Below are 20,369 nucleotides of genomic sequence, written 5' to 3' on the forward strand. Positions count from 1 at the left end.
TTTGTTTTTTTAACTTAATGTTGAATGCAATTTGTTTTCAAACCTTAGATTGTTTGCTTTTATCTTTCTTTTTTCTTTTTTTCAACTTATTAAATACTTTAATTTTTTTTATTAAATAAGAAAAGCCAAAATATTTGGCTTTTTGCTAAATGTTAAAAATAACTTTTTGAAACAACCAAAATACAATCTCAGTACAACCTTCACCTTAATAATATTTAATACTTAATAAAAATATAAACGACTTAATACTTGATACCATGTAAGTTGTATTTAGCATTAAGTTAAATTAAGCTCTATTAAGATTTAAGTAAAAAAACTCAAACACCACCTTAATTTATTATTATGCCCCTAATTTGGATAAACTTCCACTGTTTGACCTAAGAGAAACTCCTAAAAATGATCAGTCACTGTGTGATTGAGAGACAAGAGGATGATGATCCCCTTTTGCAAATAGTATAGTTATACTCCCAGTATACCTTATAGTTGTGTTCACATTTAAAACTGCATTACATTACCGCTATGCAACAAAGCACGATTTAAAACATAGAAAATACATCCCAAACACATATTACATGTACGCTAGAAATCAAGAGGCATTCCTAGAGCAGAACTATCTGAAACATTTTGTTGAACTGGCCTCCTGCCAAGGTCTAATTTTATTGCTGGATACTGAACCAGACCTAAACTTTTTTGGGTTGAATACCACAGTAGGATTTTATAAGGCTCTTGGATTTCTGACCCTCTTCAGTGTGAAAGAAACGAAGTAATCCAAGATGATTGAAGGACTTGAACTGTAAGGGGTGTTCGTCATCACCTAGCTCTTCGGGTATTTGTATCATCCCGCTGCTGAATTGAAACAGCCCAAGTGAGTACCTCTCTTCATTGCCACTCATCATGACCTTATGATAGGGAGAATGCAGCCTGCCATTGCTCCATGCCTAAGAAATCACCAAATATTCATCTCTTCAAGTCTCAATACTTACATCTTAATGATCATAATACAAAACAAAGTACAGACTACTGCCTTCTAGATTTTAAGTACACACAACGCTTTTCCAGAGTTCAGCATACAAAAAGTTTCATAATCTGGATATGAAGAAATTAAAATGGAGCTTTAGGCAGAAGTTCATAAGATGGAGCTTTAGCTGCCATAAGTTTATAAACCTTTCATATTTGGCAAATTTATTTGCTACATCAAATGATTAGACAGAAGATCGAAACTTACCACTAAAGCATCGCCTGCTATGACAGCAAAGGATGAAGGTGAAAGCTCAAGACTAATCCACTCACCATCCTTAGTTTCTACCTCCAAACCTTTAACTTGATTCTGATAAAGTACAGTTATGAAGCTCTTGTCTGTATGACGAGCAAAGCCCAAATTAGGCTCCTTCACCTTGGGTGCTTTATGTTTCAAGACTCGGAGAAGATAAGACATTGGTTCCAAATGAGAGTCATAGTACTTCCCAACACCATAGCTTTCAAAAATCATTTTGGTTACCAAATGATCCAGCTCCAGTGCTATCTTTGAGAACTCACGCGTAATTTCACTAAGGAACAAATAGCCAAAGAAAAAAAATGGATAAATTAAGTGGTGAAAAAATGCGCATATTGAAAGAATATTGATTCGTTATAATGAAAAAATAGATCAAATTATACCAGAAATGATCATTTCCAGCAGGCCACATGAGATTCGCAAAACTTTGCATTCCTTCAAGAGTGGTAGCATTATCAATGCCTATACTTTCATGAAGAGGCAGTCGGGAATGTTGCCCCACATAGCCATGGTAAGGCTTATTATGGGCATTTTGCATTTTGGTTTCTGTGGGGAGATTAAACAGCTCTTCTAATGCAGAGAAGAGTTTGTTCTGAAGCTCTGAAGGAACTTTGTCATAAACTGCAATGAAGCAGCCAAACTCTTCAAGCGCTAGAAGAACATCCTTGCAAGTAGCAGACCAAGAACTTGAGCCAGGATTCAAATTTTCCTTGGAAAAATCCACAACAGGAATCTTGGCTGATGAATGAGAACCCATATTTTGCTTCTCTGTTTTCTCTCAACTAGAAGCTTTAGGATCTCCCTGAGAAGGATACACTATTCTATTTCATGTTACTTATAGAGTTCAGATCAGTATGCACCTGAGTTATATAACAGGACGATTAAAGGAAAGGTATGGCAAGTAATGATAAATAGACATGTATATAATTCTCAACACTTTTGTCTTATTGCCTATGGAGGTTTATGGAAGGGAATATGAATTTGATTCGAATGCCATTTCTAGCAAGCATAATGGCCTAAAAAATGAGAAATTAAAGTCACGAGTCCCCACAGGCCAGCTATGGAAAATATAATCATAGAGAGGAGTATTGCTGAGGCCCCCATATAAAGATTGTAGCCGTCACTTCTCAATTTGGTTGATGTATTTTTTATTTTGAATCATATTTCAATTTAAAAAATGTTGTTTCTATTTTGTGGCATTTGTAGTCTTTTCCATTGAAAATTTCCCTTTCCTTTGATCTTGGCAGGATGTTATAAAACACTATAACTTTTTACTCAATTGGTCCCCCATGTCCCTCGTCATTCAACTCTCACACACTCATCTAACCTTTTTTATTTAAATGATCTTTCAAGCCGATGTCATCATACTTTTTCTTTCTCTAATTCAATGTTTCTTTATCTTAAATTAATATAGGTCATATTTGGTAATTATTTTTTACAATAGTTATCCATATTTCAAAATAAATAAATAAAACAAGAAAGCACATTTGATAATAAGAAAGCAAAAAATAGTTTTCATTCTTAAAATCATAAAATATAGTGTTTTCAAATAACATCTTTTAGTTACTTTCATTATTTTCATTTGTTTTCTTAAGAATATTTTATAAAATAATTATACAAATATGGAAAATGATTAAAAATAAAGTATCATATATAAAAACTATTTTTAAAACATATTTAAAAACATAAAAAAACAAGTTAAGAATATGTAACATAGATATTTAGAACAAAAAATAAATAAAAACAAAAACAAAAAAACATATTTGATAACCAGAAAATAAAAAATAGTTTTTTTATTTAAAAAAAATAAAGTGTTTTAAGATAATATATTTTAGTTGTTTTTTTTTAAATATTTAAAAAAAATAATTATACAAATATGGAGAATGATTAAAAATAAAGCACCGCATATAAAAGTTATCTTTAAAACATATTTAAAAATATAGAAAATAGGTTAAAAATATTTTAGGTTCTTAATTATATTTTTGTTCTATAAAACGATGGAGAACAATTTTCAAAAACCATTTTTTAGAATTGTTTTGAAAAACAATTATCAATCAAACTCTTAGATTCTCAAACAAAATTTTCTTCTACAAAACATCAAAAAACAATTTTCAAAAGTAGTTCCCAAAACTGTTTTTGAAAACACTTCTTAAACAAAACCATATTTCTCTCCACCAAATAGCATATCAATATCTCTTTAAAAAAAAAATTGAAATTTTTTTAATTTTGTAGCAGGTACTAACTCATTTGAAGCATAGGATACTGGTTTTTCCAGTTCTACACTAATGCGACTTTGGCCTTCTTTGTATGAAGAGACTCTGCTACATTCATGGGGCATTGGTTCTGGGATGATACACTGAATGTTTGACTTCTTCTATGTTTTACAAGATAAATGCACATACAAACAAGTGTAATATAATTTTGTACTAATTTAATAAGTTGGTGACCCTTTTCATTAGTCCAAATAATAAAAATAGCACAATTTCTGAACAAACAAGCCAATCATTAACGAAAAAAATATTAGAAGATGACAGATTTTAAACTTAATATCTTTTAATTAAATCCCCATGTCTGCAAATCTTGAATTTCCTCATGGGCACCAAACTTCATTGAATAATAAGTTGAATAGTAGGAAAATTTTGCTTCTTTTCTCAATGGGTCAAGCATATAAGTACAAATGGATTAGTATATACCAATGTTTTAAAAATTGGATTAGGATTGATTGAGACTAGTGAAACCATCAATTGGACCAATCAGTGCAACGATAGCACCATTGACCCACCCTTCTATTTATTATAATTATTCTCAATATTAATAATATATTAATGATATATTTATGATATCATCGATTCAACACAAGGTTCAATCATTGGTTCGACCATTGAATCCGATAATTTTTCCCATTCAATGATCAACCCCATTTTGAAAACATTGTTAAATACAAGTATGAAACTATTGGAAATAAAATTTTCTAAAGAAGGCCTAAACTTCCCTCCATGCTTGCTCAAATCTAAATTTTAATAGCATTTTAAACAATACCACGTCTTTATGTCTTTGGTAAGATTGAAAGTGGAGCCTATACTGTTAGGTTGGTAATCCGGATGAAAGAATTGCTCAAGGTTTTATTACTGTCTAAAATTTCAAATTACATAAAATTGGAAGGACAAAAAAAATTAAAGAATTTAACATCCTAACATCCTACGTACACATAGAACTTGTGCTCCCATTTGACTTCTTATCGCCTTTGGAAGTTAAATGCCTTAATGGCATAGGCAAAGGTGAATAAGAACAGCACCACAAACCCAACAACCACAGCTGCAACCACTCCCAGGAAATCATGTTTGAATCCAAAATAATCATCCAAGAATTGTTCCACCGTTTGATTTTTGTCAAGTAGTGTGTCCTGTATATCTCCAAACTGTGATGTAACCAATCCATACAAAGTCCATGCAACTGGACATATCCAATAGTACCATCTCCACCACACCGGAATTCTCTGCATTCATCAAGGAAGAAATATAACAATATGAGTCATTTCTATATCCATGTGGTAAGGAAAGTTGCAATTTAAAGAATCACAGGTTGAGAGCACTTACGTTTCGTGGGACTATGAAACCTGAAAAGAGGTTCCATATTCCATAAAATGCCGCGGCAACGATGGACGCAATATGTTGATTTGGCGTGGCAGCCACAGCCATCATGCCATAGAAGGTGAAGTACAACAAAGTGAAGAACATGAAGAACAGATACCAGAAGAATTTAGCGGCTGTCCATTCAAATCCAATCATTGCATAAACTATAACACCATACGCCACAGCTTGTGCAAAGACATAAGGAATCTCAACTAGAGCCTGCAACAAGAGAAGCAATTTGATTATTAAAAGGCAAAACGTATTAGATATATGCAAAGTCTGTAGCATCAGAAAACTAGTTACCTGTCCAAAGGCATATGGCAGGGCTGAATACATTCCAGCAGCTCTTTCTCTGTAAAAGACTGTTCGTTCAACTACAACGACTGGCTGGACCGATTGGGCATTCTGAATCCCAAGGAAGAGAACAGCAGCATACATAGAACCCATTGCATTAAACAGATCTTGTTGCCTTGTCCTGCAATTTACCACATGAAGTATAAATTAAAGTTGATATAGAGAAACATACTGAGTTCTCAAAATTTTGAACCAACATCAAATTACCTTTTGGTGCCCAGATCCCAGAACATTGTCCCAAACATCAAGGCTATGAAAGTTGTGAAGAGAAATCTCACTGCCGTGTATGGTGGGTTGCGCCAGTATGACCAACGTTGTTTCCATAAACATGCCAAAAATTGGGTAAAGAAGGGTTGGGAGTATTGAGTAGCGAAATAGAGGTCTTTTGTACCAGGGGCAGGTTGGCTCAGTTCTTTAATTAAATCTTTGTTTCTCCTGAAACATATGCCACTTGTCAGAAAAGGTTTCAACAACAAATTTAAGCTTCTCATGAGAAACATTGGATGGCTGTATATTACTTTGCAATCTTATAATGCAATTACATAACCTATGTTTGAATCACCTGTACAGGTCTGAATTCTTGTATATTTCAGTGAAATCAACCCTTAAAATTACTTCTTGTGCCGAGGTGGTAACTTCCAGCATCCAGGTTGCAGGGTTATAACCATCTTTGATTTTACTGACTCCTTCAATTCTCTTTATGAAAGCAAGTGATATGTATTAGTAAGCGCTTAATATGAATTAACTCAAACTGAAGTATTTACTTCTTATAGCTTTTACTTTATCATGGCTGCTTACCTCAAAATAATTTATTAGATGGGAAGAATGTCTACCCAGTGGTCCCACATATATCTCTTGCCCTCCACGCTTCATCAGGAGCAACTGCAAATCCATTTTAAATATTTCAGTACTTGTATACTATAACCAGTACTTGTATTTCAGTACTTGTATGCAAATCCATTTTAAATTCCCTTAACATTTCCTACCTCATCAAAGGCTTCAAATATGTCAATACTTGGCTGATGGATGGTGCACACAACTGTCCTTCCTGTGTCCACAGTGTTCCTGACTGTTCTCATAACAATTGCAGCAGCTCTTGCATCTAGCCCTGAAGTTGGCTCATCCATGAATATAATCGAGGGATTTGCCACAAGCTCAACTGCAATTGTCAGCCTCTTGCGCTGCTCGGTTGAGAGGCCGTTTACACCTGGCAACCCAACCAGTGCATCCCTCAATGGGGTCAGTTCCACAAGCTCCATGACTTCCTCAATGAACATCTGTAACCATTAGCAATGATTATAAATTGTTTAAAAAACGTTGCAAACCATAGTAGAGATGGTAAAAAATTTGACACTACTTGTGACTCTTCTGTTAGCAGGTTGTGAAGAGGTTTCTCTAGTCTTATTAAAGAGATCGGTTAATTGATGCAAATCCTCAATAACACTCATTAGCTTGCATGAACCTCACCAAATTTGGATTGCAGGTCAATGAAATTTGAACCAGCACTTTTTCCCATGTGAAGGTCAATCCAAACTTGATCCTGGCCTTAGCTCAACCAAGTATGAAAATTCAATTCTAGGGCTTTGCTTGTTTAGAGCACTAAATTGAACAAGAAAAATATGGAAACAATTCAGGAAACTCCCACCTTTCTGGTTTCAGAATTCACATCAGAAGGCAACCGCAGCCAAGCTGAGTAGAGCAAGGACTCATGGACGGTAACATGAGGAGAGTGGATATCATTCTGCTCACAGTATCCAGAAATTCGAGCAAAAGTCTCTTGCTTCTTTGGGTAGCCAGAAATGGTGATCTTACCCTCAATATATCCACCAGTTTTCCGACCAGCCAGTACATCCATGAGAGTGGTTTTACCAGCACCGCTAACACCCATCAGAGCTGTAAGAACACCAGGCCTGAAAGCACCACTCACCCCCTTCAGAAGCTCCAGTCTGTCTTCAAGGGCACCCTGACTTTTCATTTCCTGCAAGTTCATTTCAAATTACTCAGTTCTCATTTTTGGTTTTATAGTACATTATGAAGAAACATATGTCGTCATTTAAATAAATATGACGTTACCTCTGGCATGTCAACGGAGTATCTAATATCATCAAAGGTGATAGAATGTGGTTGGAATGGAAGAACCATTCCTTTCTTCTTATTATGTTTAGCCTCAGCAATGGCTTCTACCATTTCCTCTCCCCTCTCTGCATTTCAAGTTTAAATTCAATGAGCCATATAAAACATGTAGTTAAATGACAAGAACTGAGTCGCACAATGGCATGCATGCATGCACCATGTTTGAGTTTCATCACCTGTGGTTGCAGTTTTGGCATTGTCAGACTCTTCTGTTATAACAGCTTGATGATTCTCAAATGCTGCGCAATTTGCAACATGTTAGTACACTAAGCTCATATTTTTAGGAGTTTCAATGCAGAGAAGGTAGAGACACCCACGATTTAGGTAATTGAGGCACAGAGTGTAAAAGAAGTTGAACACAAATATGAATCCAAGCAGTGCCCCAGCTCCTATCCAGTACCAGTGTGCGTCTGTGGAGAACCCACGAGACTTCAATACTGTAACTCCAAGGGATTCTGTTGAATCGGTAACATTCTGAAAAAGGGAAATACATACAATCATCAGTTACTGACACACATAAATAAACACAGATATTCACATGGAACATTCAAGAACTTACTTTGCTCCAACTCTTCCCAAGGAATTCATTTACCACTATTGCATTCTGTGCATACATCAGAGGGGAAGACCAGTAACCCCAAATCCACCATTTCTTGACATTATCTGCAGCATTGACCAAATAAAAAAGGAAACAAAAATTCATTATTAGGGGTTATGCGCAAGAAGGTTCTATGCTTCCTAAAAGAATATTTCCTCATCATACCATGTGACAGGATAAAACCACCCGATGCCAAGAGCATAAGTAAAGCAAATGCCCCAAATGTGTTTGCAACAATCATGTTTCTACCAGCTGCTGCTATAAATCGAAATAATCCAGATGCCATCTGATTAACAAGCAAGAGGAGAAGATACTGTCTAAACAACCTGCAATAAGGAGATTTGTTTATTCAGCATTAATCATTTTGGAACAGAGAAAACATGTAAAAGAAATCTGGATAAGTTTCTGCAACTTCATAACTTTTTCACTTTTACCTTTCCACATTTGGATCAAATCCAATGACATAGTAAGTGATGAACACCCAAACAGCAACTTCAACAAATGTGATGGGGATCTTGAGCACCCATGATGGAAGAGCATATGCCCATGCAGGATAGAAGAGTAGGTCTCTTTGCTTGTAAAATACGGGAAGTTTTGCAATTGCCATGGCAAGTTCTGCCATTCCATTAAACATGATCATGACAACAGTGAAGAACAAAGCACCGGTGTAAATGCTTCCGTCATCTGTTGAATTTTTGTGCATCTCAGTTCTTAGGAAGAGTGTCATTGCAATCACTGCCATTACTGCAAGCTAAAAACAGAAATAGAAATAATAAAATTACGATCACATATAGAAAATTAAAAGCCATTGTTACAAGTAACAATAATAATAATAATAATACTCACTTGGGTGAGCTTGAAAATATAGACAAATGAGTTCCTCTTCATCAGCAAGTACTCTCTTGACATGTTGGCATCCAACAGTACCTTCTTTCTAACACCATACTTCTTTGTTGTCAAAGCAGCTGGGTGGCTTTTGGCCTTGTCAAATGGTGATGCCAGCTCATCTGCTACTTTCCGTCCAATGTGAAATGACTGGAATGCCTCAGCAAATTCCTTGACCGTGACAAAACTGTAAGGCTCTTCTTTACGTGCCCAATACTGGGCCTGATCTTTCCTAGATGTTACCTGCAATGAAGTTTAAAGTTATGTTCTAGCTCAATTTTTTTTCTTAAAAAAAATTTAAAAAAAAAAAGAGAGATGAAGATAGAAGATGCCAAAAGCTACAAAGCTAGATTTGCACTCACTTCTTGCAGAAAGTCTGCCACACCCTTCCTTGCAGGACATTTGAAGCCCATGGATTCAAAAAATTCAAGCACATCTTCACGAGGACCCTGATAAACAATCTGACTATCAGAGAGGAGAATGATGTCATCAAAAAGATTGTAAGTCTCAGGTGCTGGCTGGAGGAGAGAGATGACAGCAGTCCCGTTGAGAATGTGGATGGTTTGCTTGAGAGAATTGACAATTTGATAAGTTGTTGAGCTGTCCAAGCCAGTAGAGATCTCATCCATGAACAGTGCCTTTGATGGTCCTACCAGCATCTCACCTATCATTCATACATTTCACATAATTGAATTAAATTAAATTAATGAACAAAAAAAAATCTAATTGATTTGTTTTTTCATTTAGTTGGAAACCAAATTATCCTGCCTGTTGTGACACGCTTCCTTTGTCCTCCAGAGATACCCCTTATCATCTCATCTCCTACCATGGTATCTGCACAGATGTCTAGTCCCAGAATCTGTAGATTTAAATGTAAAAAAAAAAAAAAAAAATTATGAATTAGAATTGGGTTTTCTCACAAATCTATAAGCTATCATTGAAAGTTTCATGGTTATAATACCTTCAATGTATAATCAGTGACAACATTTTCCTTCTGACCTTCTGTTGCTGCTGCCTGAAATATTGGAATCCAATGATGAAAATGTCAACCACCATGCAAGCAACTTCAGTACATTAAGAAATTTCATAGATAAAAGATTCTGACATAGCATAAAATTCACAAATTAGATTGATTCAAGCCATTCATTTGAGTAAAAAAAGAAAGAAACAAACTCCAGAACAGACAGAACACCGACAATACAAAGCCATTTTGCCTATCTATGTCAGAATTCAAAATTTAATTTATGGAAAAGAGTAGTATCCATGTTCACTGAAAGCAAATAGCTCAATTTCTGCAGAACTGATTAAAATTTCACTAAAAGTAGATTCTGTCTTACCTTCATGAAGACATCAAGATCAGGATCAGGCTTAATATTTGCTGCTTTCTCTCTTCTTGACAGCTCTGCTAACATGTCTGAGGATGGCAAAAGTAAGAGTCAATCTCCTAGGCTATGCAAATGTCATATAACCACATTCACAACCTGCAAAAAGCAGAGAAATAAAAAGCAAAGGCAATGGTTTAGACTAACCATATCGATCTCCAACACCCTGGCATCTTGCAGAGAATGCCAAGGTTTCCCTTACAGTCATTTCTCCTATATGGGTATCATGTTGGCTGATATAAGCTGCAGTTCTCTGGGGTACAAACTCATTCATGCTGTGACCGTTGTATGTCACCCTTCCCGTAACCTAAAGAAGGAATTTCAGTTTTTAAGTTGGATATGAGATTAAAGAAATAAAAAATCAAACATTCGATAGAGAATCGGGGAGTGATAATCATTTTCTTTCAACCTTTAGATTGGGATCAAGCTTTCCAGCCAATGCCAATAAGAGGGTGGTCTTTCCAGAACTTGGAGGACCTAAAAGCAACGTCATTCTGCAGAAGAAAAATATGCACAAAAATCATGATCATGGATCTTCAGGACATTCTAAATTTGGAGAACGAAAAATTCATTTGAGTTATCAATCCATTTTTAATTACTAGAAACAAATTCATGCTCACCTGCGAGGTTTGATGATTCCACTAACATCATTGAGAATAGTGCATTTCTTCTTTTTACTTGGAAGAATGTGGACAGCGTTCAGGATGCCCTTTGGAAAAGAAGGGAAAATTAGAATCTAAAAACAAACTTACCTAAAAGAATACTAAGTACATAGCTAATGATCAGCATTTGCATGTAGTTACCTCAAGTTTATTAAAAATGAAATTATGGAATGAAGGCAAAGCTCTGCTTCCTACAAAAGCTTCTGCATCGATGGTAAGATGCTCAAATCTAACTTCAATTTCGGGAACATCAACTCCAACTCTGAAAAATGGAAGAGACATGAAAACCCATTATCAAAAATTCAAAGGAAGATGTTGGATGCGGAGAAATGTGGGAAACGCCTATGAGGCATATTTCAGGTAAAATTTTCAATGTTCAAAAACAATTGGCAAGGAATGCAAGAGAGGAGGAGAAATCTCACCTATCGATACGATTCTTAAGCTTCAACAAGAATTTCTCATTGTCCTCTTCGGCAATTTTTACCAACCTCTCCACTAAATTCTTCTTTTCCTGAAACCCAAGGTTATGTATATCAATTTCACTGGCCTCACCCTCTGATCCCATCAGCAAACCTTTCCTCAACCGATTGTAGGTGGGAAGTTTCTCGAGTGCGGCCCATTTCAAAGCTTCCTCATCATCCTCATCCCTCGAAGATTGAGAGAAAACATCCGCACCCGAGTTCCTCCATATCGAAGAACCGTTCCTCCGAAAACTACCACTGGCTCTATAAATGTCAGCAGTGGCCATTGCAACCTGAAACGAAAAACCCTCCTGGAAGACCAACCAAAACCCACAAAAACCCAGAACCGTTTCCTCCAAAGTTTGGGAGAGAAGCTCAAAAATCAGAGATGCGTCTCCTCCCTCTCTCTTCTCTGCATAAAAGTACCTTTGTATTGCTAATATTTGATGCCTATAGAGTGGAGGGTTTATATAGTGATGGGTAGAGCAGAAAATGGGGTGGCTTTCAAGTTTTCAAACTTCTTGATTTCCCGTGACTCTATTAAAAAATAAGCGGACAATTTGAATATATAAGAGGCTGCGCAATGACCCCATGATATAACGAACAAGGAGATGCCACCATTTTTTACCTGTCAAATTCTTAAATAAAACACTTCCAGCGTCTCTCAATAGGGAACGTGATTTATTACAAGCTGTCCAACCCGCTACATCAACTAACTTTGTCTTTTCAACCGTTGGTCCGGGTTGGTTCCAGGTGGACCCAAATCCGCCAAAACTACAAATGTAAGTTATGTTTTGTTTTGTATTTTTTTAAAAAAAACTGTTGAGTACATTTCCCCTCCAACTCTCCTACCCCCCACAAACTTGAGTTCTAAAATTTAAATAAATGACTTTTTATGTTTAGATATTATAAAGAAAAGTTAAGGAAAAACTGCCACATATCGTGTCACATTCTATAACAATAATAGTAAGTTCCAACGGTCAAGTCAATCATGGGAAATAGAAGGTGAATTTTTTTGTGTGTGTACTTCCTTTAGAGAGGGTTGTTTCGATTTCTCGTTTGTTGTTGGATGGAATTTTGTCATAGAAACTGAGTTTTTTACAATTGAAATCCTTGCACTTGGGGATTTGGCATACTTTCAAATATCATGTTTGAAATCCTTGCACCATTTTTGACCATTTTCTTTTGAGTTTACCTTTTCTGGTGTCAGTAGACCATTGCCTATGTCATTTTTCAAGTTTCTTTACGTTTGTGGATTTTCGTTTTAGTTTCTTTTTTAATATGTATGACAAAGTGGTTTAGAAATGTAGAAGATAGATTAACTCGTGTTTCTAACATGCAATCCCTTCCACCTAACCACTTTAATTACCACACCACCAGTAACACAACCAATGGAAGAGACACATGCTGAGTATAGCCTTGCTCTAGGCCAAGACCAAAGGTTAGGCCATGGAAGTGCTAAGAATGAAGATTCTGCATACACAATTTCAGACTTTGAGAGACTATTTTCAAGCCACAAGGATCAATCCACCCTTTTGTATTATTTTACCATATAATGTAGTTGGAATACAAGTCAGACCCCAGATGGTGCAATTCTTACACCAATATTACGAGATGGAGGGAGCCTAATTGTAACACTGACCACTTAAAGCTAGAACTATTTTCTTTCTCATTGAAAGAAAAAGCTAAGCATTAGGGAGACCTAGGAGTATTAGTTCTTGGTATGAGTTGCAAATAGCTTTTCTAAACTGATTCTTTCCTGCTCAAAAGGTCACAGTGCTAAAGAGGCAGATTCTGAACTTTTGTTGTAAAGGAAAGAAAGTTTATATGAATGTTGGGATAGATTCAAAGAGTTGTTGATGAGATGTCCTCACCACAGATTTGAAATATCTTAGATATTAGTTTCTTCTTTTTATGAGGGAACTTCTCTCCAGATGAAGCGAACAATAGAAATTGTGGTGTAGGAACTTCATGACTCAACAACCAAACCAGGATTAAGATTTTTGTAGTATGTTGCTGAAAAATCTAGATCCTAGGACATTCCAATATCCCAACTCCTTTCAGATTCAGCACAGTAAGCCCCACCTCAAGTGGAGGAATTTTAAAATTCAATACAGAAAATAATTTACAAGCGAAAATGTTTGTGTTAACTAAGACACTTGAGGAGTTGAAAACAAAAAAAGGCAAAGGAAACTAGGACTATCAATGAGGTTTCTACCTCATTTGATATGTGTGAAGGACCTCAAAATATAGAAATACAACCTAAACCAGTGCACGTTGTAGGGCAGCTTAGAAGTCAAAAACTCATCTAATCTAGATGTTTTTCTTGTTAAAAGTATGTCTTTAGCTTCTGTTGCTAGGATCTAGAGGCTTAGGAAGAAAATAATGCACCTAACCTAGTATTGGGATAGGGAAGAGAGAGATCTAGTATTCCTTATGTACGTAAGGGCTCTCTTGTGCACCTTTCAGGTGTGTTGTACCAAATTGTGCACCCACTTAGGCAACTTAAATTGTGCACCTCTTAAGTCATGTGTTGGAACAAATTGCACACCCCTTCTCCAAAGCCACTAGAATGCCCAAGCAACATACCTCCTCAAGACTTGAAATGTGTAACTCTTCCACTAATAATAAAGCGCACCCCTAGAGGTCATTGAAACCCATGCACTAGTCCTACGTTTGCAAAGGTTGAACACTAGATAATTCTTCCAATGATTGGTACACTCACCAAAGTAGTGCATTCATTCACACCTCAAGTCTTCAATTATACTACCAAAACTCACCCCATGTTGATTACAAAAAAAAAAAAAAAAGAGGTACATGTACCAACCCTAAGGTAATACATCAAGGGTGATGATTAGTTAATTGTACTTGCACAAACAAGTATAGTGACATTGGAATAGGTGGAACAAGAGCTCATTTTGCCCATAAAAAGAGAACTATGAATATACAAGTAGATTTCTCTTACGAGTAGGAGTAACTTAAAGTGGTTTTAGCTTTTAGTTGGAATTTTTCATTTTTTCTTTTTTGGTAACCTACATATGGGAGGCCTCAACTTAGATAACCTTTAGCACTCCAAGGGGTAAGAGGAGTTGAAGTCTCCCATATGTAGGGAATCTCGGATCACTTTGTTCCCTATCTTAGGACTAGGTTAGGTGCATGATTTTCTTTCTATTCCACTAGATCCTAACAATGGAAGCAAAATACATACTTTTTAACAAAAAAGATATAAATTAATGCATTTGGGAAACTTTACCTTTGATTTGGACATTCCCAAATTAAATCCTTTTGGTAAAGATGAAGTCTCTAAAGTCTCTAGAGATCTTGTATACCCACATTAATCTTCTAACCTTGATCCTTGACATACAAATGATGGGTTGTTTAGGAGGTTGGAAGCTAAGACTCTCTCTATTTGGATGGTGGAAGACTAAAAGTTAGAAACCCTAACCCCTAAGGAGGTATTTATAAGGTTCCCCACTAGGCTTAAATGACTTAAGCCTATTAAGGGCTTAAGTCATTTAATTTAACATAAAAAAAGTCCTAATTAATTAATTAATCCAATAGTATTGTTCAACTAATCAATTAGCTCAATCTAAAGATGTTGTTCACCAACCCATATGCAACCTTGTGAAATTACCAAAATATCCTTATGCACATAAATGAATAAAGAGCTAATCCAATCCTCATAAATCATGTCATTAAGGTACATGAGCTCGAGTGGGGACCATTAGGACTTAAAAGATAGTAGTAACTCCCTAAGAATCCAATTCTAAATTTTATTTAATATCCCATTACAAAAAAATCAACTATAATCCAGTACTGTATATAAATAACAATGAAACACTAAGTACTCATGTTCGTGTCCTACCATCCATTGCATACAGTTTCCTCATGAATTGGTATTTATAGCCTAATAAAGTGAAAACTATCAACCTCTTAAGACTACCTCTATCATTCAATTACAAATCTTTTTATTGTGTGATCAATTGACATATCCTAGCTCATAAAAAGCTTAAGCTAAGTTCCACTTAAGGAACTACTATGGTCATATATAGTTTACCTGAACACACATCCTTATGATCACTTAAAATAACACATTGTCTCAAAGTTCATAAGATATATATCATGGTGTCTATCAAGAAAACCTATTGCTACTGACTTCCATCAATAGTGACCCAATCTATAAGAAATATATGATCACTTTAATATATCTTCTATAAGTCAAAGCCATTGCTATTTTGGCATAAGTTTAGTATTCTCTCAAGGTTAAAAAAATAACATAATAAAATAGCTTGGTGAAGTTATGACAACTTGATAGCATTATGTCATGACTCACCATAGGTTCTATCCAATATGTAACCATACACACTAGTGCAAAACCTTATCCTAATGACTAAGACCAACTATCCCTTCAATTAGGAAGTAGTACACTACAATCTCTAATACGTTGTCTAAGTTTATTATGTGATCAACTAACATACTCTAACTCCAAGGAGCACATGTCAAATTCCACTAAAGCAATTACTATGGCCATAAATTTCATGATCACATATCCTTTGAATCACTCAAGATGACACATTGTCTCAATCCCATGAGATATAATGGTGTCTCTATTGAGAATACATGTTGCCACCAATCTCCTTCAATAATGACCCAATCCATGTATATAATGACCACTTTAGGGTCTTACCCATAGGTCAAAGCCTCTTGTTGATTTGGCACAAACTCAATATCCTCTCAAGGTTAAAAGTCCATATAGTATAGTAGCTTGGTGAATCATGATAATTGATAGCCTTGTGTCATAATTCATTATAGATCTTGTTCAATATGCATCACATACACTAGTGCACTCACCATGAGAAACTCATCCTTACGGCCAAGATAAGTCATCCCTTCAATTAGGAGGTGGTACACTATAGTCTCTATTGGATTGCCCAAATCCATGAACCAATTGTGGACAACTTATCTACTTATAAGGAACCCATGACTTGTATCTTCTATGCAACTCTTAATGCACCCAAGTTATGTACAATGTAAGAGACATGGGTTGAATGCTCAAATCAATGTTAATACACCAAAGCGATAGCAAATGGATAATTAAGTCTAACTTTGTTACATCATGGCTTGTTTTTATGGGCTTAATCCCAATAGTTTTGACTTCTTATTTACAGTATTTAGTTTCTATAAAAGAAATAGGAAATTTGCAAATACAAAATATTTCTTATTGTAGCGGTTATAAACTAGAAAAATTGTTCGTTTTACCTTTCAATAGAAGTGTTTACTCTTCTTTTATACCATTTGATTTAGTTCATTTCCCAATTTCTACAAAAGGAAAGTCTTGATATTATGTTTCCTTCATTGATGATTATACTCGTTATTATTGTTTTTATCTTATGAAACATTGTTCTTTTTTTTTTTTTAGTATTCATAATGCCTTTTAAGACTTTGTAAAAACTCAACATTTTATTGTTATCAAGTGCTTTGGGTGTGATTTCAATGGAAAGTACACTTCCAATGTATTTCATGAATTACTTGCTTCACATGGAACTATTCACCACACTTCTTATCCTAGCACTATAGAGTAGAATGGTGTTGCTAAAATGAAACATAGACACATTGTTGAAACTACTCATTTGCTCTTATTATCTACATGTGTTCTTACTAAACCTTTAGTTGCTCATGATTTGAAAAGTTGTAACGTTATGCTCTTGATTACTTTTCCTTAAGAGTCTTTGGTTGTACTTAATTATTTTCTCTTTAATTAGTCCTCATGTGGAGCATACTAAGTTATCTTCTCATTATGTCATTTGTATTCTTATAGGGTATAGAGCATACTAAGTTATCTTCTCATTCTATTATTTGTACTCTTAAGTCATATCATTGCTTTAGCTTTTATTCATAATCTTTCTAAGCATCTACCCTATAAAGAAGTTTTTCTTAATCATCTTTGGCAATTGGGTATGACTAAGAAACTTTCTGTTTTACATGAGATTAACACTTAGGATTTGGTACCTTTACCACTTGGTAAGGGTACAATTTGTTTGTGTCATGTCCATAAAATCAAAACTAAGTTTGTTGGTTCAATTAAGTGGTACAAAGCCCGATTAGTTGCTAAAGGGTTCTTTAAATACTCATATTTTACTTTCCCTATATGTTGATGACATGATTATTACAAGTGATGATGTTTATAGGATTATAATTTTAAAATTATATTTGGATTTTGATTGGAGCCAAAATATGTGCTCTAATGACACATATTCAATATAATTTGTGCACCAAAGGACACTCAAATCACCCAACTTGACCTAAATCAATGGTAAGGTCTTAGCCATGAGTTTAACTTATATTTTGGATATTTATGTCAGATTCAAGGAAAGAAAATGGTGCAAGTTGAATTACTTTAGATTTTGAAAGACCAAGAAAGGGTTAAATAAAAAGATAAGTGAGTCAAAACTCATGAACCATGAGGAAAGTCAAGAAGAGGATATCGTGAGTTTGAAAGATGAGAAATGACCATTATGGAGGAAGAAAGAAGGTAAGAAAACATGGGAAATGAAGCATGAAGCAAGATTCAACTGCATGGAAATTTAGAACTCAAAATCCGGTGGTAACATATACTCTAAATTTAAGGACAAATTTGGAGTAGTTACTGGAGTCCATTTTAGACATACTATATATTTTTTAGAATCTTGGGAATTCAGGAGTCTAACGCTTCAAACAGTATGCAAATCAGAGTTGAAATGAAGAAGTTATGGTCATTTGAAGACAATTGCACAAAGTTGAAGAACCATTTCGAAATTCAACTTATGAATTCGAAATGACCCCAATTTCAAATTCACCCACTGTCACTTTGATATTTCACCTCCTCAACTTATTATTTTTTTAAATTATTTTTAGGTAATTATTTTGTAATAAGTGGCTAATGAGAGTGTTTTACATGTTAGGTTTTGATGATATTATATAAACTCTCTTAGTTCTAGGGTTTAGAGATCTTAGATCTTTTTTCGGAGAGTTTGACATTGGAGGTGGAAAAAAATGAGAACTTTGGTTTATTTTCTTTTCTTCTTTATTAAATATATTGTTTTTAGTTCTTTTGATTCAAATTATGGATTTTTATCCTATTATGGATTATGAATGTGACATTACCCCCAAGAGAGGCTAAAAAGCCAACTTGGGCCTTGAAGCATGACAACCTAAGGACTAGGAAATCTATAGGGACAATGGGTAAATTATTATAACAATGAGATTAGTTATTGGTTGGGTGACAATTTATTAATTTTTTATCCTATCCTTGCGAGTTAGTTTAAGAAATGATACAGTAGGTTATTACCCGATACTAGTGATTCTTGGTAACTCTTGATCATTAGTTATCCTCGTCTTCTTTATCTTTATTGCCCCAAAACAAAGTTATAAGGACTAGAAAGTTTTAAAAAGTCAAATCGATAATCGATAATCAATCTCATTCATTTCATAGTTTTAGGAATCTGTTTTAAAAAGAAAAAATTAGGCTTCAGATGCAATTTTGAGTTATAGAATTCAAGTTGATCGCGAGCAACCAAAGATCCCAAAACCTTAAGATCATATTACTTAAAAGACCCAAGATCCCAAAACCCTAAGATCAAATTACTTAAAAGACCCTTGTTTTCTCTAACTTCTATACCCTAAGTTGGATTGTGGAAAGCCCCAAACTTGAATCAATCGAATTTAAAATCAATATTTATTTTGTTATTAATTTAATTTCTTTTTACTTAGTTTCACATTATTCACATATCATTTTCCACTTTAGGATTCAAATAAAAGTAATTTATTTACTCTAGTATTGACAAATCCCATAAGCCAATCCTTGAGGATGATACCCGAAATACTACAAAAGTCATAGCAGTTTTTTCTTTGATCTTTATGGCCAAAGCTACTACATATTAGGCTTACGTATTTTGGTACAATAGAGAAGTTCGATCAGTTTCCTATTTTGAAAAGAAGAATTTGGGCTCTCTACCAAACTTTTTAGATATTGGTGTAGTTTTTTTCTCCGAAAGGTTATCTTCTCTCACTCTCTAAGTACATAGTTGATATTCTCAATTACTCGCCTCATTAATACTAAGACTGTTGATACTCTTCTTGAGGTTAATGTTCAATATTCTTCTTTTGATGGTAACCCTTTGTCATACCCTACTTATATTGTACTATTATTAATAGCTTAGTCTATTTCACAATTATATGTTCAGACATTGGTTATGTTGTTCACATTATTAATTACTTTGTTATTTCTCCTATTATAGTTCATTGGGTTGTTGTTAATAAAATACAAAAGACATATAAATAAAGTTAAATGTTATATTTTTTTTCATTTTATATATATCTTTATATTTAAATATTATAAATGGTCTATTTAATAAAATTTAAAATATTAATATATTTATATTTCTCTTCATCATTTAATTTGATATGTCAAATATAAAAATAAAATATTATTAAAAAAATTTAATTATATATAATTTTAATTTCTTATAATTATTTAAAATTTTATATAATATATAAATTATTATTTATGATGTCATCGGGACGACCAAGGTCCAACAATCCGACCGAGGTCCCGACCATCGATTCTGAACCATGAACTAATAACTTTTCTGATTCAATCATCAATCCAATTCTCAAAACATTGATCATATGAATTAATAGTACAAAAATTCATGGTCCCACTATTGATTTTTTTAAAAATAAAATAAAATTAACCATGAAATATGGGCCCCATGTTGTTCTTAAATCTTAATTATCAAATAAAATGATGAAATATTTTAAAATTTATAATTATTTATATATTTTTTTAACTTATTATAATAATTTTTAATTTTTAACCGTGATTCAACAAGCAATCATTGAATCATGAATCAATAACTATTTTGATTCAATAACCAATCCAATTTTGAAAGCATTGGTAAATATAGGCATACAACTATTGGAAATGACTCCCGACTTTCCAAGGAAGGCC

The 20,369-nt window shown here is 34.3% G+C and overlaps 2 protein-coding genes and 1 non-coding gene across 3 annotated transcripts; all 3 read right to left on the bottom strand.

The window, feature by feature from the left end:
* Positions 1-462: 462 nt before the first annotated feature.
* Positions 463-2,120, bottom strand: LOC100246375 (probable 2-oxoglutarate-dependent dioxygenase AOP1). The gene is made up of 3 exons (XM_002280634.4): positions 1,657-2,120; positions 1,226-1,547; positions 463-938 (listed from the first exon to the last, which is right to left on the bottom strand). Exons 1-3 carry the CDS (start codon positions 2,028-2,030, stop codon positions 681-683), a joined length of 954 nt encoding a protein of 317 aa, XP_002280670.1. The 5' UTR covers positions 2,031-2,120; the 3' UTR covers positions 463-680.
* Positions 2,121-4,375: 2,255 nt separating this feature from the next.
* On the bottom strand, positions 4,376-11,682 carry LOC100241247 (pleiotropic drug resistance protein 1-like). The gene is made up of 24 exons (XM_059739522.1): positions 11,342-11,682; positions 11,061-11,181; positions 10,878-10,966; positions 10,667-10,751; positions 10,405-10,564; positions 10,213-10,289; positions 9,837-9,890; positions 9,644-9,734; positions 9,238-9,539; positions 8,837-9,118; positions 8,425-8,741; positions 8,156-8,316; positions 7,952-8,055; positions 7,710-7,866; positions 7,569-7,631; positions 7,333-7,460; positions 6,905-7,237; positions 6,246-6,536; positions 6,058-6,141; positions 5,822-5,955; positions 5,467-5,694; positions 5,209-5,380; positions 4,870-5,124; positions 4,376-4,769 (listed from the first exon to the last, which is right to left on the bottom strand). Exons 1-24 carry the CDS (start codon positions 11,665-11,667, stop codon positions 4,509-4,511), a joined length of 4,275 nt encoding a protein of 1,424 aa, XP_059595505.1. The 5' UTR covers positions 11,668-11,682; the 3' UTR covers positions 4,376-4,508.
* Positions 11,683-13,155: 1,473 nt separating this feature from the next.
* On the bottom strand, positions 13,156-13,262 carry LOC132254394 (small nucleolar RNA R71). The gene has a single exon (XR_009466674.1). It is a non-coding gene; the product is annotated as a small nucleolar RNA R71 (small nucleolar RNA).
* Between the last annotated feature and the right edge of the window lie 7,107 nt (positions 13,263-20,369).

Source organism: Vitis vinifera, chromosome 9 (genome assembly GCF_030704535.1).
Source record: "Vitis vinifera cultivar Pinot Noir 40024 chromosome 9, ASM3070453v1".
NCBI lineage: Eukaryota > Viridiplantae > Streptophyta > Magnoliopsida > Vitales > Vitaceae > Vitis > Vitis vinifera.

Coding starts and splice junctions, on each gene's coding strand:
- LOC100246375 (XM_002280634.4), bottom strand. CDS start 2,030: ATGGGTTCTCATTCATCAGCCAAGATTCCTGTTGTGGATTTTTCCAAG. Junction 1,548..1,656: donor GCTGGAAATGATCATTTCTG/GTATAATTTGAT, acceptor TTTGTTCCTTAG/TGAAATTACGCGTGAGTTCT. Junction 939..1,225: donor TAGCAGGCGATGCTTTAGTG/GTAAGTTTCGAT, acceptor GTGATTTCTTAG/GCATGGAGCAATGGCAGGCT.
- LOC100241247 (XM_059739522.1), bottom strand. CDS start 11,667: ATGGCCACTGCTGACATTTATAGAGCCAGTGGTAGTTTTCGGAGGAAC. Junction 11,182..11,341: donor CTTAAGAATCGTATCGATAG/GTGAGATTTCTC, acceptor TCCATTTTTCAG/AGTTGGAGTTGATGTTCCCG. Junction 6,537..6,904: donor TGAATTCTGAAACCAGAAAG/GTGGGAGTTTCC, acceptor TAATGGTTACAG/ATGTTCATTGAGGAAGTCAT.